The following is a 14439-nucleotide window of genomic DNA, read 5'->3' as shown; positions in this document are numbered from 1 at the left end:
AGAAGTTTGGTTTAAACAAACATTTCCTGACCAGCTCTAGTGAGACTATATCATCTGATTTCACCTGTAAAGATGGTTTTCATGGAGATAGATGCATGATGTTTATACTACACTCCAGAGAAATCATCAAGGTTTGAAAGATCAACATGACCTTGAAGAACTACATCTAAAAGTGAATAGGACACTCATTCAGTCTTTCAAGCACACATTCAATTTTCCCCATTCAGGTACCATTAAATACACTGCTCCCTTCTGCACTAGCTATAATGTCTGAGCAATCTGTAAGTAGCAACTGAACAAGTCTAATCTGGAACCAAAAGCAGCATGGATAACAGATAAGGTTCATATCTGAAATAAATTCTCACACTAATCACCATCAAACCACTGCAGCTGCCTGGGAGCAACCCCCAAGAAACAGTGGGAAATCTAGAAGGGCCCCAAGGTTTATAAAAGTTATTGAAAAAAGGCTGAAAAATATCCTGAGTCATGGAGCAAGCACCATCCTCACCATATTCTCTCTGCTCCCAACCAGTCAGCATCATTGGTGTTTTACCTGGATTGAACTTCAGTCAGATCATTTTAATCCAGGTCCTAATGTTAGCCAGGCACTGGAAAAAACAAAAGATACCATACTGTTGAAAGGAAAATGTCATCTCAATATTAACGGCAAGACAGTGCAAACTATGTCACTATGTCCTCCAATAGCTTCACACAAGTTTAATAGAAAGGATGGATATAACAGGTCCCTGCTGAAATCTACCTTGAGGTCTTTCAGACACGGGGAATGATGTGTCTAATAATTTAACTGATATAAGATTGTTTATTAAAGTTTTAAATTGTTAATGGAATAACATTGTTTAACAAGGCCTTTTTTAACAAGTCAACCATCCAAAAATAAACATTTGTAGCATCTGTAGGAAAACAGTATTATTTTTAAGACTACCTGTTTCCTGTTTTGTCTCTTCAGATTATGTTTAATGAATAGCTCATGTGAAAAGGCTCTGTAATCTTATTTTTCTTTCCTATACTACTTAAAATACTTAATAGTGAGACATGCAAAAATATGGTAGCATTCTTTTCCTTTGAGATTAGAATCATATTCTCCAAAAAACACTATGGAAAAAGAACTCCGGTGTATACTTAGTTCCAAATTTCAGTCTGTGATATTATTTTAAAGCATTTTAAATGAGGCTAAACAAATAAGATCAAATGAATGAGGGAAGACAGAACATATGTTTACAACACTGTGTTATCCTTATGTGGATTATTATAGATTATATGCTGTTGGTGGACGAGACGGCAGCTCCTGCTTAAAATCCATGGAATGTTTTGATCCTCATACTAACAAATGGAGTATGTGTGCTGCAATGTCTAAGAGGCGAGGCGGTGTTGGTGTTGCAACATACAATGGATTTTTATATGCAGTGGGAGGTCATGACGCACCAGCTTCCAACCACTGTTCTAGACTTTCTGACTGTGTGGAAAGGTAAGGATTTTTATTTATTTTTTTATATCTCTGAAAACAAATTTACTTACAGTACAATAAACAAATCCCTGAGCTTGGAACATTACATTTGCAAAATATATTACAAAAGTAAATTTATAATAATGTTAAGGTTCTGATTTAGCTGGCAGAAGTAAGGAAATTCATACCCAGGGAAAATGCTCTACCCTGCATTCACATTATTAGGTGTAGGTGTTGCTTTATAAAATATATGGCTACAGACAATCTATTTTAAGTATTTAGCTGTATAATGAAATGGTCAGAGTTATTTTGATCTTACATTTATTTAGTAAGCAGAACCAAACACTATAGATGAATTTAAATTGATTTTTTTGGGAGGCTGGGGTTCATATAGAACACAAATTAAAAGAACCTAAAAGGTTGGGTTTCTGTATCCAGCAGGAGCAGAATCCTGCAAGGTTTTATCAGTCCTACTGATGTGTTACTTCTAGAAGGGCAATTGAATGAATTATATTTTCACCAAACCCCTAGGTTGCATGTACAAACTATCATGACTAATGGAGGACTCGTTCATCCCTTTACAAAGCTGTTTCAGAAGCACATTAAGCTTGATCACATTTGGCATATTCCCTCCCTAAATTACTGTTCTTCAAAAGTCAGCTTCATCCCTATCCAGATACCCAACATGAGGCCTATGCACCATTTAAGTCCCACTTAAAACCTCAAAGCCATGAGCTAAATATGAATAGCAACAAGATATTACAAGATAGTTGCTGGGTTTGTATGCATTTATTGAAGAAAAGCTTTCAAATTAACCCTTTTATGCAAAGATTTTTAAATGAACCTTATTTAAGCATATTTCCATAGGTGCTACCAGCAGATGTACAGAGTCTCAGAAAAATGCCTACACTGGACACATCTTTTTAAGAACAATAATATTGTTATGTTATGTGCTAACCCCCCCACCCCTATCTCAGTTTGCAATATGAATTAGGATAAGAGTATGCTCATACCCTGCTTAAACAGTGACTTTTCTGGACATTTAGTTAGCAGTACTGGCAGTATGTACAAAGAACTGTTGGGAGTCTCCTGCAGTGTGATGCTTTGAGAAAGGCCAGGGAAACACTGGTGAACATGAAAAACACCAGAGGGGATAGACAGAATAGTTAAATTCTGCTTTCAGTTATAGTGGTGTAAATCTGGAATAACTTAACTCCAGGGGAATTGATATTTATACCAGTGTATCCTGAAGTGATTGTATAGGCAGTAGCAAACTGAAAACTCATGTTAAATTTACTGTATGTATTTTGAGTTGCCAACTTTCATAAAGATACATATTTGAATGAAAATAAATATTACCTACATGAGAAATGTTTCAGGTTTGCAATGAAGTTTACTTTAAATGTTAACTCTGGCTTGAAATAGTGGCTGCATGCTTTATGAGCAAAGGGGAAGAAAAATACATTGAAATCTGCTTATCTGATTAAGCTACTGTCACAATATTATTGCTACACACTTCACATTATACAGCATGAAATAATTGCATCTAAGATGATAGGAGAATAGACAGGCTGTGACTATATCCTGTAAAATGAGAAAAGATTGTGTGTGTGTGCTTGAAGAGTCCTCTAGTGGCTAAATAAATATTAAACCATTTTACTTTTGTCTCTCTCTGCTGGTAACTGTAATTGTCCATGAATTGGTTCATTTTCTTCTGTATTATAGTTCATCTAATCTGAGTTGTTTAGAATTTAAAAATGCAATAATCATTATCTTACCTGTGACCAATTATTTTTCTAATCACTGTCATAAAATATCCTAGATATGATCCTAAAACTGACACCTGGACAACAGTGGCACCTTTAAGTGTACCACGGGATGCTGTTGGCGTCTGTCCTCTTGGGGACAGATTATATGCAATAGGAGGCTATGATGGACATAGTTACCTGGACACTGTGGAGTCATATGATGCACAAAATAATGAATGGACAGAGGTAAATATAAATATATTAAAAACTTGGCACGATACTAATTATTACAGGGACAACAGAGGTGAGTACATTAAAAACCTAAATAATAATTTACATATGCTGTACATTGGGACATAGAAAATCAGGATAATACTTTGCGTATGTATAAAATATTGGTAGTGCCTCATATCTGACATTAAGTTAATTCCCAAACAAAAACTATATTAAAATGGAATTAACACTGAGAGTATACGTTAATAATTTATAGTAACACACTATAGGGATATAATAATCTCAAAAGCAAGCAAATTCAGGAAATTCAGAGATAATGTTAACCTTAAAAGAAATCCAAGCATGTTAATGTTTGGTAGTCCACAAACAAAACACTCAAACAACTTTTACGTTGCTCTGTAGTGATGCTGTGCAATGAGCATACAATTATGATTAATGTTTATTAGCATTTGTGGTCCCAGATTACATAAAGCTGATTTTTAAAGATAAGTGAGATTGTTTAAATGTTCTGTAAGGTATAAACAAGTTCACACTTTTTTTAAGCTTCAATGCTTTTCTAAAATTTCCTCAACAGTGGGTTCTGATCACACTTATAATGGGGCCAAGGCCAGGATATGCTCTGTTGAACATAAGACTATTACTGAGATGTATTTGATCAAATGTTAAATACAATCCCCCCTTCCCAAGCCAGTGGATGCCCAGCCATTTTCAGAGTCTGATAAGCAGAACACCTTAAGTATATAGTATACTGTTTGATTGCAGTTACAATTTAGCTGTATTGCACAACTAAATATTGTGTACTGTAGCTATGCAAATTTATACAATTCTAATGTGCTGTAATAATCTACAAGATTTTGGAACATACAAGAAAAAGGTAAAAATTTGATAACATGTGAATACAAAGGCAGCTTTAATCAATGAAGACTATTTGCTCCTAATATAATGTATCAACCACAGTGAAAGTAGAAGTGAAAGGTGAAATACTTTCACTTTATAATAAACCTACTGATTCTTTCAGTTCTCTCTTTCTTCCTAAAAATTAAGTTTCACATAGATTCATCCCGTTTGGTGGAATTTTACATGTTGATCAAAATACTGATATTTGCATACATTTAGTATTGCCTTGACTAATGTTTGTCACCACTGCCCTCTACTGGCAGGTATTTTAAGATGTACTCAACTTTATGATTTATAGACCAATGGCTCTCAAACTTTCCAGACTACTGTACCCCTTTCAGGAGTCTGATTTTTCTTGTGTACCCCCTAGTTTCACCTCACTTAAACTACCTGCTTACAAAAATCAGACATAAAAATACAAAAAAGTGTCACAGCATGCTATTATTGAAAAATTGCTTACTATCTTATTTTTACCATATAGTTATGAAATAAATCAATTGGAATATAAACATTAAACTTACATTTCAGTGTTTAATATATAGAGCAGTATAAACAAGTCATTATCTGTGTGAAGTTTGAGTTTGTACTGAATTTATCTAGCCTGTTGTAAAACTAGGCAAATATCTAGATGAGTTGATGTATCCCCTGGAGAACCTCTATGTACCCCCAAGGGTACACATACAGCTGATTCAGAACCAGTGTTCTAGACCATCTGCTATTATTTATAGTTGTCGGAGATTGTCCTGTAGCTAGCATGTCCCGTGCTTTTGGTGCACAAGAAACTGAGTTTGCTCTCCACTAACTAAAAAGTCCCATATGGCCATGAAATCATGACAGCTTTCATTAAAATTCTGCTAACAGCAAGCATTGCATTTAAAACAAAATCACTCTTTTGCATAGTTCTGTTTAAACATATTTAATTATTTTACATATACTAGAAAAAACAATTGCTTTCCTTTGAGTGACAGATTACATGAAGTTAACTAAGCAAAGAAATGTGTTTCCTCCTTTTAGGAAGTGCCTGTCAATATTGGAAGAGCTGGAGCTTGTGTTGTTGTGGTGAAATTGCCATGATGGATGTCCCTGGTGTGAAATAAACCCCGAGTACAATTCCATAAAAACCATGTGACGGGAGGAGAAGAAACAAGTTCCAGAACATAATACAAACTACATACCGTATATACTCATTCATAATCCAAATATTTTTGGTAAAAAAGTGACACATCAAAGAGCGGGGGTTGGCTTATAAACCACAAATTTTGTGGTTTTAAACTCTGTGGAATCACTGAATTGAATATCTAATACATTGTCGTTTTGTTTACCTGCAGCGTCTGCAGGCCACAGGGAGCTGAGGGGCTCCATGCCTGCAGACGCTTTAAGTAAACAAAACATCCCGCCAGCGGCTTACCCTGACAGGCTGGGAGCCAAAGTTTGCCAATCCATTTATTGATGTCAATACTGCAGCCTTTTAAAGTTGCAAAGAGTTTGTTTAGTGGACTAGATTGGCTTGAAAGGAATACTAAAAGAGCAGTGCTGCAGGTCTGCATGACATTTGACCCATGCATTTCACAAAAGGCTAGCCTTACAAGCCAATCAGAAAAATACAATGAATGATAGTACTATAGCACTGGTGTCAGTCTGTTACTGTGTAATTTGATCTCTTCATGCATTTCTACCAATGGACCTCTTGGACGTCTGCAGGCATGGAGCCCCTCAGCTCCCAGTGTCCGTGGTTTGCCATTCTCAGACACTTCCCTCAGCTCCCATTGGCTGGGAACGGCAGACCGCGGACACTGGGAGCTGAGGGGCTCCGTTCCTGCAGATGCTCCAGGTAAACAAAATGTCTAGGCCTGCTAGTGGCTTACCCTAATGGGCCAGGAGCCAAAGTTTGCCAACCCCTGAAATACAGGGTCGGCTTATGAAAGGGTCATACAGTTTTTGCTATTTTTACCTAACCATCTTGGGGGGGGGGGGGGAGGGCAAGCTTATAAATGAACGGGCTAATGAACGAGTATATACGGTACATTCTCGCAGCTCTCTACTGGAGGAAGACTCAGATTTGAGCCATTATGTGGTTTGAGCACAAAACTGAAGTTTATCGCCATTGCACAGACAGGTTTTTGCAAAACATGGATCATATGCAAGTATCAATATTTGTTACACTTGATACACAGTAATACAATAATATGTTTAAATGGTTCAAGTCTATTATAAAACTTTACTTCTTGTTGTTAGTGATAGATGTGTCACTGAATAAGACTTAATATACATTTTCTTGTCCATATCAGCAGCAATGTTAATATGTTTAGAAAACAAGAAATTTGTATTTAAGTAAGTGAAAAGCAGACACTGGATAAAATAAATCTTCAACAATAGATAACCATGCAAAAAGAAATTTGAGAACTAACACTGACAACAACAACAAAAAATCACAATAAAAGTTCCTTTAAAGTAAGTTTACATTTAATGACATCTAATTTCACAAATGAGAATATTTAGTGGATGTTTTAAAAGTATATAGAATCAAATTATATCAGAAAATTGTGGAACTGATTCTATGCAAAATTACAAAACCTAGTTACTAATTATAAGTGTGATACTGTCTAACTTTTCATTATTAAACACTATGACAGAATAATCATTTTTAGCAATATAGCCGATTAAATTCTCTAACATTTAAAAATATCTGCCCAACAAGTCTGAAGAAATCATTCTTTTATTAAGTTTCTGCCACTGAAATGAAATCTCTTTTATAAAAAAAGATAGCTAATGTAACTTGCAGTATCTAAAAATTGGTAATTTGATAATTTATTGATATGCACTAGTAGTATCCTGATCACACACTCAGCCCACTAACCATCTGTCAATATATTTTAAAGAAATTTGGCTTTTCTTGGAATAATCAGCATGCATTAGACTTATCACTGGTAAAATGTTAGTGTAATTACATTCATCAAATATAGCTTACATAATGGAAAAATGTATATCATATTGATATGACAATCTATGACCTCAGCTGAAGAGTGCCAGCTTCCTCACATGTACAGAATAAAATATTGTAGTCAAGGAACATGGGTACTGTGTAACATTATGTACCATTAAAATAAGCATGTTTACATTTTATCTGAAACCATCTAGAATGCTAAGAATGAAGATAAACTTCACTGAATCAAAGGATCACTTGAAAAACAGCACATAATATTCAGCATGCATAACATTCTCTTTCATGTGCCAGTTTATATGAAGGATTCCCCCCCCCCATTTCTGATAATTTTGTGTGTGGGAATTATACAGTAGGGAAGGTTATCATATATGTAAAATGTTCTATACTGTAAGACATGATATTTGGGTAGTGTCTATGTTAGCCTTTAAAACTCATTTCATTTATGAGAAAAATTCAGGGTAAAATAGTAACAAATGTGCTTTATGAATATGTAGACAACTTTGGGGATGGAATGTTGCATTTTCACATCTCTGCAATATGCTATTTTAACAGGCTTTATACTATATATATTGTGTAGAAAAGTTCTAAGACTTAGCAACCATGGGATTATTTATAAAAAATATAAAATGTTTTTAAACTTGCAAATCAATTCACACAAATTATGTTTATAGTATGGCATGCTGAATTAAAATAAATTTTACTTTCTCTGCTAAGAAACTCTCTATGCAATTTTAAACAGTATTTCAACAGTTGTGTGATTCCCAACTTGTATGTATTTTCAACAGTACTAGTGACAATGACATTTTCTTCCTAAAGTACTTTTATATAAAAGACCCAGTGTTGGTCATAGTAGCAAGTCTCTCCCCTTTCCTGGTGACACTGCATCAATATAGGTCATGTGTTCCTTCAAGTAGCTGAAAAATGACATTTTTAAGAGGACAGAAAATCTTACCTAGCCCTCAGCACACTAGACCCTGCTCTCCCTCAGGGATCTGTGCTGTTTATCCTGCTCTTCTCTTGAGATAATCTCACTCTCTTGACATAACTGTACTGCATTAGGTTCAGGTAATAACCCAAGATCTACTTTCCCCCTCCCCCATGTCCAAATCCTTTAGCATCCTTACCCCTTTGTTCTGTGCGACCTCTAAGAAGGTTATTACAATGCTAATGCAGTCACATGAGAACCCCCTTTCTATGGATGCAGGAAGACCTACAAGTGCTCCCAATTCTTCTACAGAAAGCCCAGATGGTTCACTTGCAAAGTGCCGAGGGTTGCTATTTGACAAGTTTACTTAGAGGGGCCACTGTATAGTGCACTCCATGAAGCACATGGAATCTCACTTACTAATTACCAGTTTTGAATAGACTTCAAGTCTTTGGGTTTCTAAATCCAAATCACTTTGGAGTTATTCATTACTTAATCATCTGGCTAGTATCCAAGCAACAAAAGAGAAATCTGTATTTTTATGTTTTATTACTATTTATGGAGTATTTATTTTACGTGTATATTTATGTAGCTTTATAAAAAAAACACAACCAAGGACAAACTTTCTCCACACTTTAAAAGTAAGTCAAATGTGGGACACACGACAAGGGCTCAGGTGCAAGAAGGGAGGGTAGGAGACATTGATGAAGTCACTATTTTTAGCAAAATAAATGCATCTCAGAGGGAGAGGAAGGTTCCTAAAAGGAAGGGGAAGATGTTCCAAGAATATAGAATGGGGTGAAAGAAGGCACAAAGCAGCAAATTGGAGGATCTAAAAAAGTCTTTAGAGAGAAGTGGGGAAGAATACAGGAATATAGGGTCAATGCCAAAACCCATGTTTTTTCTGGAAATGAAGGCAGAGGTGAAGATGAAGATAATTATAAAGACCTTAGAAAAGGGAAATAAAAACGCTTAATGTAGAAGACAGGGGAAGCCATTGAGAGAATTTAAAGAGTACAGGAATAAAATAGTAAGAATTTATTAAGGGAAATTCCCCAGCCTTTCTGTATATTCTTTCCCCTCCTCCTTCAACCCCCAGTTTTGTTAGGAAATTACATAACCATTGAGAAGTGCACTCTTTCATTCTTCTTCATTTCAAGATACCATTGATCCAGCTATTAATACACCATATATTTAGAAAGGAAGAAACAAAAAGTGTGATGGTATTGTGATACGGACATAGCTTTCATTAAACTAACTGTAGAAAGCCAGTTAAGAGGGGGTTGAGAAAGGTACTAGACAGATGCTCTCCATGAAGCAAAGCTTTAGGGATACAACAATTTTTTCCTTATTCTAAGGAAATTCCTAATTTAACATTAGAAGAAAATAACTCTCTTTTTGTGGTGCTTTACCATTGTCGAAAGACATGGTATCATGTGGTTGACTTTGTTTTTGAATCAGCATAAATAAGAGTGAGGAAAAATGTAGCGTTCAACTCATATCAAGCCTTTCAATTTCACAGCTCCAAGGCAACCTACTACAGTAAGCCAAAGCCATTGAAATGGATCTCGCGAAACATATACTTGAAGCTGGGAAAGGGTTTGATGAGATGGCCTTCTTGAAGGAAAACTAGACCAGATGCTGTTGAAAGAGGGGACATCTGACACACGCAGTATAACCTGCAGTGTACCAATTGTAGATCTTTCTCAAGTGAAGGAAGGACTTGATAGGATGGAGAAGAACAGAGAGAGAATGGTGTGTCCTACAGTGGAGAAAAATTAGCATATCTGCGTATACCTAAAGAAACTCTCAATGCAGACACAGAGAGGGAAAGGTATATTTTTCCCAAAGGAAAAAACTCTAATTTCTTATTCTCAATACTAAATGCAGCTAGTGGATTCTGGCAAGTTCCATTTTATTCTAACAGTATCTATTGACCAAAATCCCCATAATGGATTTTATGATTTTTCTAATTCTACAGCTGCATTAGTTGCCAGCTGCTATAGTCCTACTAGGGCATTATTCTAGTTTCACAAAGGTTATTCAAGTCCTGTAACATATCATTCCAGATGGTATTCAGACTCCAAGACCTGCTCTCCCCATGCCCATCCATAGGAAAGCCCTGCTTGCCAGTTCAGTTTGAACTGGGACAACATAACATGGGGACTAAGGATGAACCTGGTTGTAGTGAAAAGAGCATAAGGGTGAGGATGGGTGGGAGGAGATGGGGAAATTTGGTCTGTATTAATTGACAAAGAGCACAATGGAGAAAGGAACATGATATGATAAGTAAGGGGAAATAACTTGTTTAAAATAGACCTTTAAAATTTGAGTTTGAAAAATGTCTTTTTGCGAAAGGGATACTAAACAAGGTGAGACTCACCAGGACAAGTTTATTAATAGGACCCATTATTAATTCTTGAAAATCCTCAACAAATTCTAATACTACTCAACGTGCACATGTTGTGTTCCTCTTCCAAAACAAAGTGGCAGAATTCCTGTTCTAACTGAAAATCTTAACACAACCTTAACTATGAGAGTTGCCATAAGTGCCTCTACATATAACATGCTCTGTCTCTTGATAACATGAAAGTACTACAGAGGAACTAAATGAATACCATTGCCGGTAAATTTTAAAATGGAAACATGAATTCGCCCTCTTCCCAAGTCACATATTACTGGCATGGACATGTACTGTAATCAAACAGAATCTGATTTCCCCGGGCCTACTCCTTCAAATCTCTAGCATGCTCAGACAGTAAACAATAAAAATGGATTTTTAAAAATGCCTCTTCAAGATAAAGAAAACGTTAACCTCTTTAAAAGCAAGAAGGATTGAGACTACTGAAATGAATGTTTAAGAATGAAATCATGGTTACATTTGTATTCTGATTTATTTTTTAGGATAATTTATTTTTAGGGTGATAGGCTGAAAGTCTACTGTAAATCTAGATCTAGAAGTCTTGACAATCAAAAAGGGCAATGAGGTCAAGCCTGGATTACAATATTAAAACAATATAATTAAAATTATAAAAATATATAACAGAGACAGAACTGATTGAACACTAATCACCATTTTCTCTCAGACTGAAGATATTTGTCTTCTGTTCTTCTACAATATTTGTAACTAACAATATTTGATAAATGCTGGAAAACGAAGGACCATAATCAAGGAAAGCATAAGCTTGAGAGACTATTGGAAAGAGGTTGTACTGAGACCCCCAAATCCAGAAAAAGGAAGATGGAAATGAGAAAAATGTAAAGTGGAGAGCATGAAGAAGACTATAAATTGTCCTAAAGTGAGAGGAGAACATAGGTATCCCTTACAATGAGGTTTCTTCACTTCAGATTTCCCATTAAAAAAAACCACAAGTGGATGTAATCTACAATGATGGCAGAAGTGATGAATGGCTTTCATCATTTACAAACTACTATATGGCAGCAGCACATACAATCCTCATACCTGCCACTCCATCTGCAAACTCTATTTATGGAGTAAGGTTCTAGAGAAAGTGATTTTCTCTTATCTCTCTGACCCAGTACTGCATTATCCCCCTTCATCCTGATTCTCACCACTGGAGTGACTGCTACTTGTGCTGCCCCTCCTTTGTCCAAATCACTGAGTTTCTTTCCTCCCTAAGACTTGTCTTGAAAATTCCCTTTTCTCTTTGGATTTTGAGTGACCCTCTTTGTAAAGCATTTTGTGATCAGGCATATTAAGGATGTTATATAAAATTTAGTGTACAGTATGTGTAATATACCATTTCTCAAAAAAAGAGTATCTCCTCTATGTCAGGCCTTCCACTGGCAGACCAGCAGTAGCACTGGTCACAGAATCAGAGTAATTAGAGACTGTAGAAGGTCCGGACTCACCCCTGCGGCACCTCCTGCTGGTCATCCAGGGAATTAGCTCACCAGCCTCCGGAGCAGCCTCTGCAGGCCGGTGATCCGCCTTATCCTCTGCACTGGCCCCCGTGTCCCTCCCAGGACCCCGGTGCCCTTTGCTCTGGGTGCTGCCCCCTGGCAATACCCACACACGCTGGGTCTCCCCTCCCAGGGGAACCCCCACCCACTAATCCCACCTCGCCTCAGGATAAGGCCACTGCCAGTTACCATCTAGCTGCCACTCTCTGGGGCAGACTGCAGTATAGGCCACTCATCATTGGCAAGGTTGGGTTTGGACCTGCTGCCTTGGCCTAGCCCTGGGTTGCCCTCTGCAACCCCGAGTACCCCTTGGCCTATTACCAGGCCGCAACCTGGGGCTATCCAGGCTGGAGCTCCCCAGCCTTTCCCCAGCCCTGCTCCACCACAGGTACCCTGTCTAGCTCCCTGCAGCCACACCCTTTTCTCTCTGAAGGCAGAGAGAGACTACCTGCTGAGCTCCTGGCTCCTAGCCTCTTATATAGGTCAGCTGACACCTGATTGGGGCATGGCCCCAGCTGCAGCCACTTCCCCCAATCAGACAGGGTTTTACCTTGCCCTGCCCCAGCCATCTGCATGGCTTTTCCAACCCCTCAGGGCAGGAGCGGGTGTCTACCCCGCTACAGAGATGTAAGAGAACTATTGGTTCAATTGGTTCACTCCCCCACCATATTGTATAAGATTGTTTCTATGTTGTTTAGATACCCATTATGGGCTTGGCAACTGAACCTAAATAGAACAGATAGTTCTCTACAGAATGTGATGAATTGGCTGAGCACAGATGGTTTATCTGCCGCTTCTCTTTTCTCCTTATGATTAGTTGCTGAAAGTTGGGAAGAATGGGAAGCAGAGATAGGGTGTCTAGGGCCCTAATAGGAGTGTGTCTTGAGACTCACCATGACTTAAAGCCATCAAGTGTTAGCAGCTAGAGGGTCTGCAACTACATTTATAGTCACTGAGGCTTTGTCCTTAAGAAAGGAAGAATGTTCCAGATGCTCATTAACTTCAGCCCTGTCAAAATAGGCAAAGATGCTTCTGCAAAGAGGTAATGTGAATGTTATTTATTAATAGGTTAGAACTGGATGGGGAGAAGAAATCAATAAAGGACTCATGTAATCTAAATTCTTCCTACCTTCTCACTGCATTATGGTGCAGACTTTTATTATGTGATCACAAACTACTTTGTTTCCACATAACCTCTGGCTCCCTAGGTTTCATGATGGACAATGCTACGTGAGGCATCGGTTCAATATTGTTTTTTATCCCCATCTTTCAATGTGTGGGCCTCATACTTTATTTATTGCTCATCATCCAAGCCCTGCACTAAATACAGAATTATACAATTCTCATGGGCCTTTCTAGGCCCTCATCACCATAACTGTGTGCCAAACAAAAAATAGCATCCCTCGGAAGAAGGGAAAGAATATCCATATTTTACTGATAGGGAACTAAGTCTAGGAGAGATCGAGGCTAATGTGCATATGTGATCACTAATTTTTGATGCTACACAGATTTTCACACTGCAAGTGCATGCAAAGTTTGGTATTTGAATCTCCCCTCCCTCAGTCTAGGAATTCTACTTCCTATGAGGTACAATATACAACACTTGATATTTTATGTAATGTCCTTAATATGCAGCATCACAAAATGTTTAACAGAGTCATTCATAATCCAAAAAGAGAAGTGATTTTAAATTATACTTTAAAGAGTAAAAATAAAACAGTGATGTGGCTAGAGAGGGAGCAGTAGCTTAAGAACCTCCTCTAAGTCAAAGGCTCAGTTAAACAGTACCAAATATTCTAGAATTACAGAAATTAGATACTGAATCAACCATTTGTGTGGCCTAGGTCATTACCACATCAGTAGTTCCTATATTGCATACACAGCACAGTGATGAGCTTGGTATAAGATTCTAGATGGACTAGACTTAACTGTATCATCTCAAGTTTTGTCCAGACTAACTTAAATAAAGGGGAATTCCAGCACTTGATTACTTGAACAATACCAGAGGAGCAAAGATTACTTGCATTCAAATATTACCTATTAATTAGAAGATTGGATTAAATAAAAGGTTAGAACTGTAAGACGTTTTGTGGGAGGTTTCCCAATCTCAGGTACTGACAATACATGGATGAAAGTTAAATAGTATAAACAGACATGGCTGAATACTATATTTCAGTGAATTTTGCTGCTTTTCATTAAGTATTTTATTTAACAAATAATTTTGTGGTGTTCAGCCAAATCTTCTTGGGTGAACAGTATTTGTAGAAGAAATTATTTAACCATTTCACAATTCAAATAATTG

At 37.1% G+C, this 14439-nt stretch overlaps 1 protein-coding gene across 2 annotated transcripts in view; it reads left to right on the top strand.

The window, feature by feature from the left end:
• Window positions 1-8005, top strand: part of KLHL4 (kelch like family member 4) — a 90620-nt gene extending 82615 nt beyond the window's left edge. For both annotated transcript variants that reach the window (XM_005284563.5, XM_042851211.2), the window contains exons 9-11: window positions 1274-1486; window positions 3288-3459; window positions 5359-8005. In XM_005284563.5, coding sequence (XP_005284620.1) covers window positions 1274-1486; window positions 3288-3459; window positions 5359-5418 — 445 coding nt within the window. In that variant the 3' untranslated portion in view covers window positions 5419-8005. The remainder of the gene's footprint in view (window positions 1-1273; window positions 1487-3287; window positions 3460-5358) is intronic.
• The last annotated feature ends 6434 nt before the right edge of the window (window positions 8006-14439 follow it).

Source organism: Chrysemys picta, chromosome 9, assembly GCF_011386835.1.
Source record: "Chrysemys picta bellii isolate R12L10 chromosome 9, ASM1138683v2, whole genome shotgun sequence".
Taxonomy (NCBI): Eukaryota; Metazoa; Chordata; order Testudines; family Emydidae; genus Chrysemys; species Chrysemys picta.
This window is presented reverse-complemented; position numbering and strand designations above follow the sequence as displayed.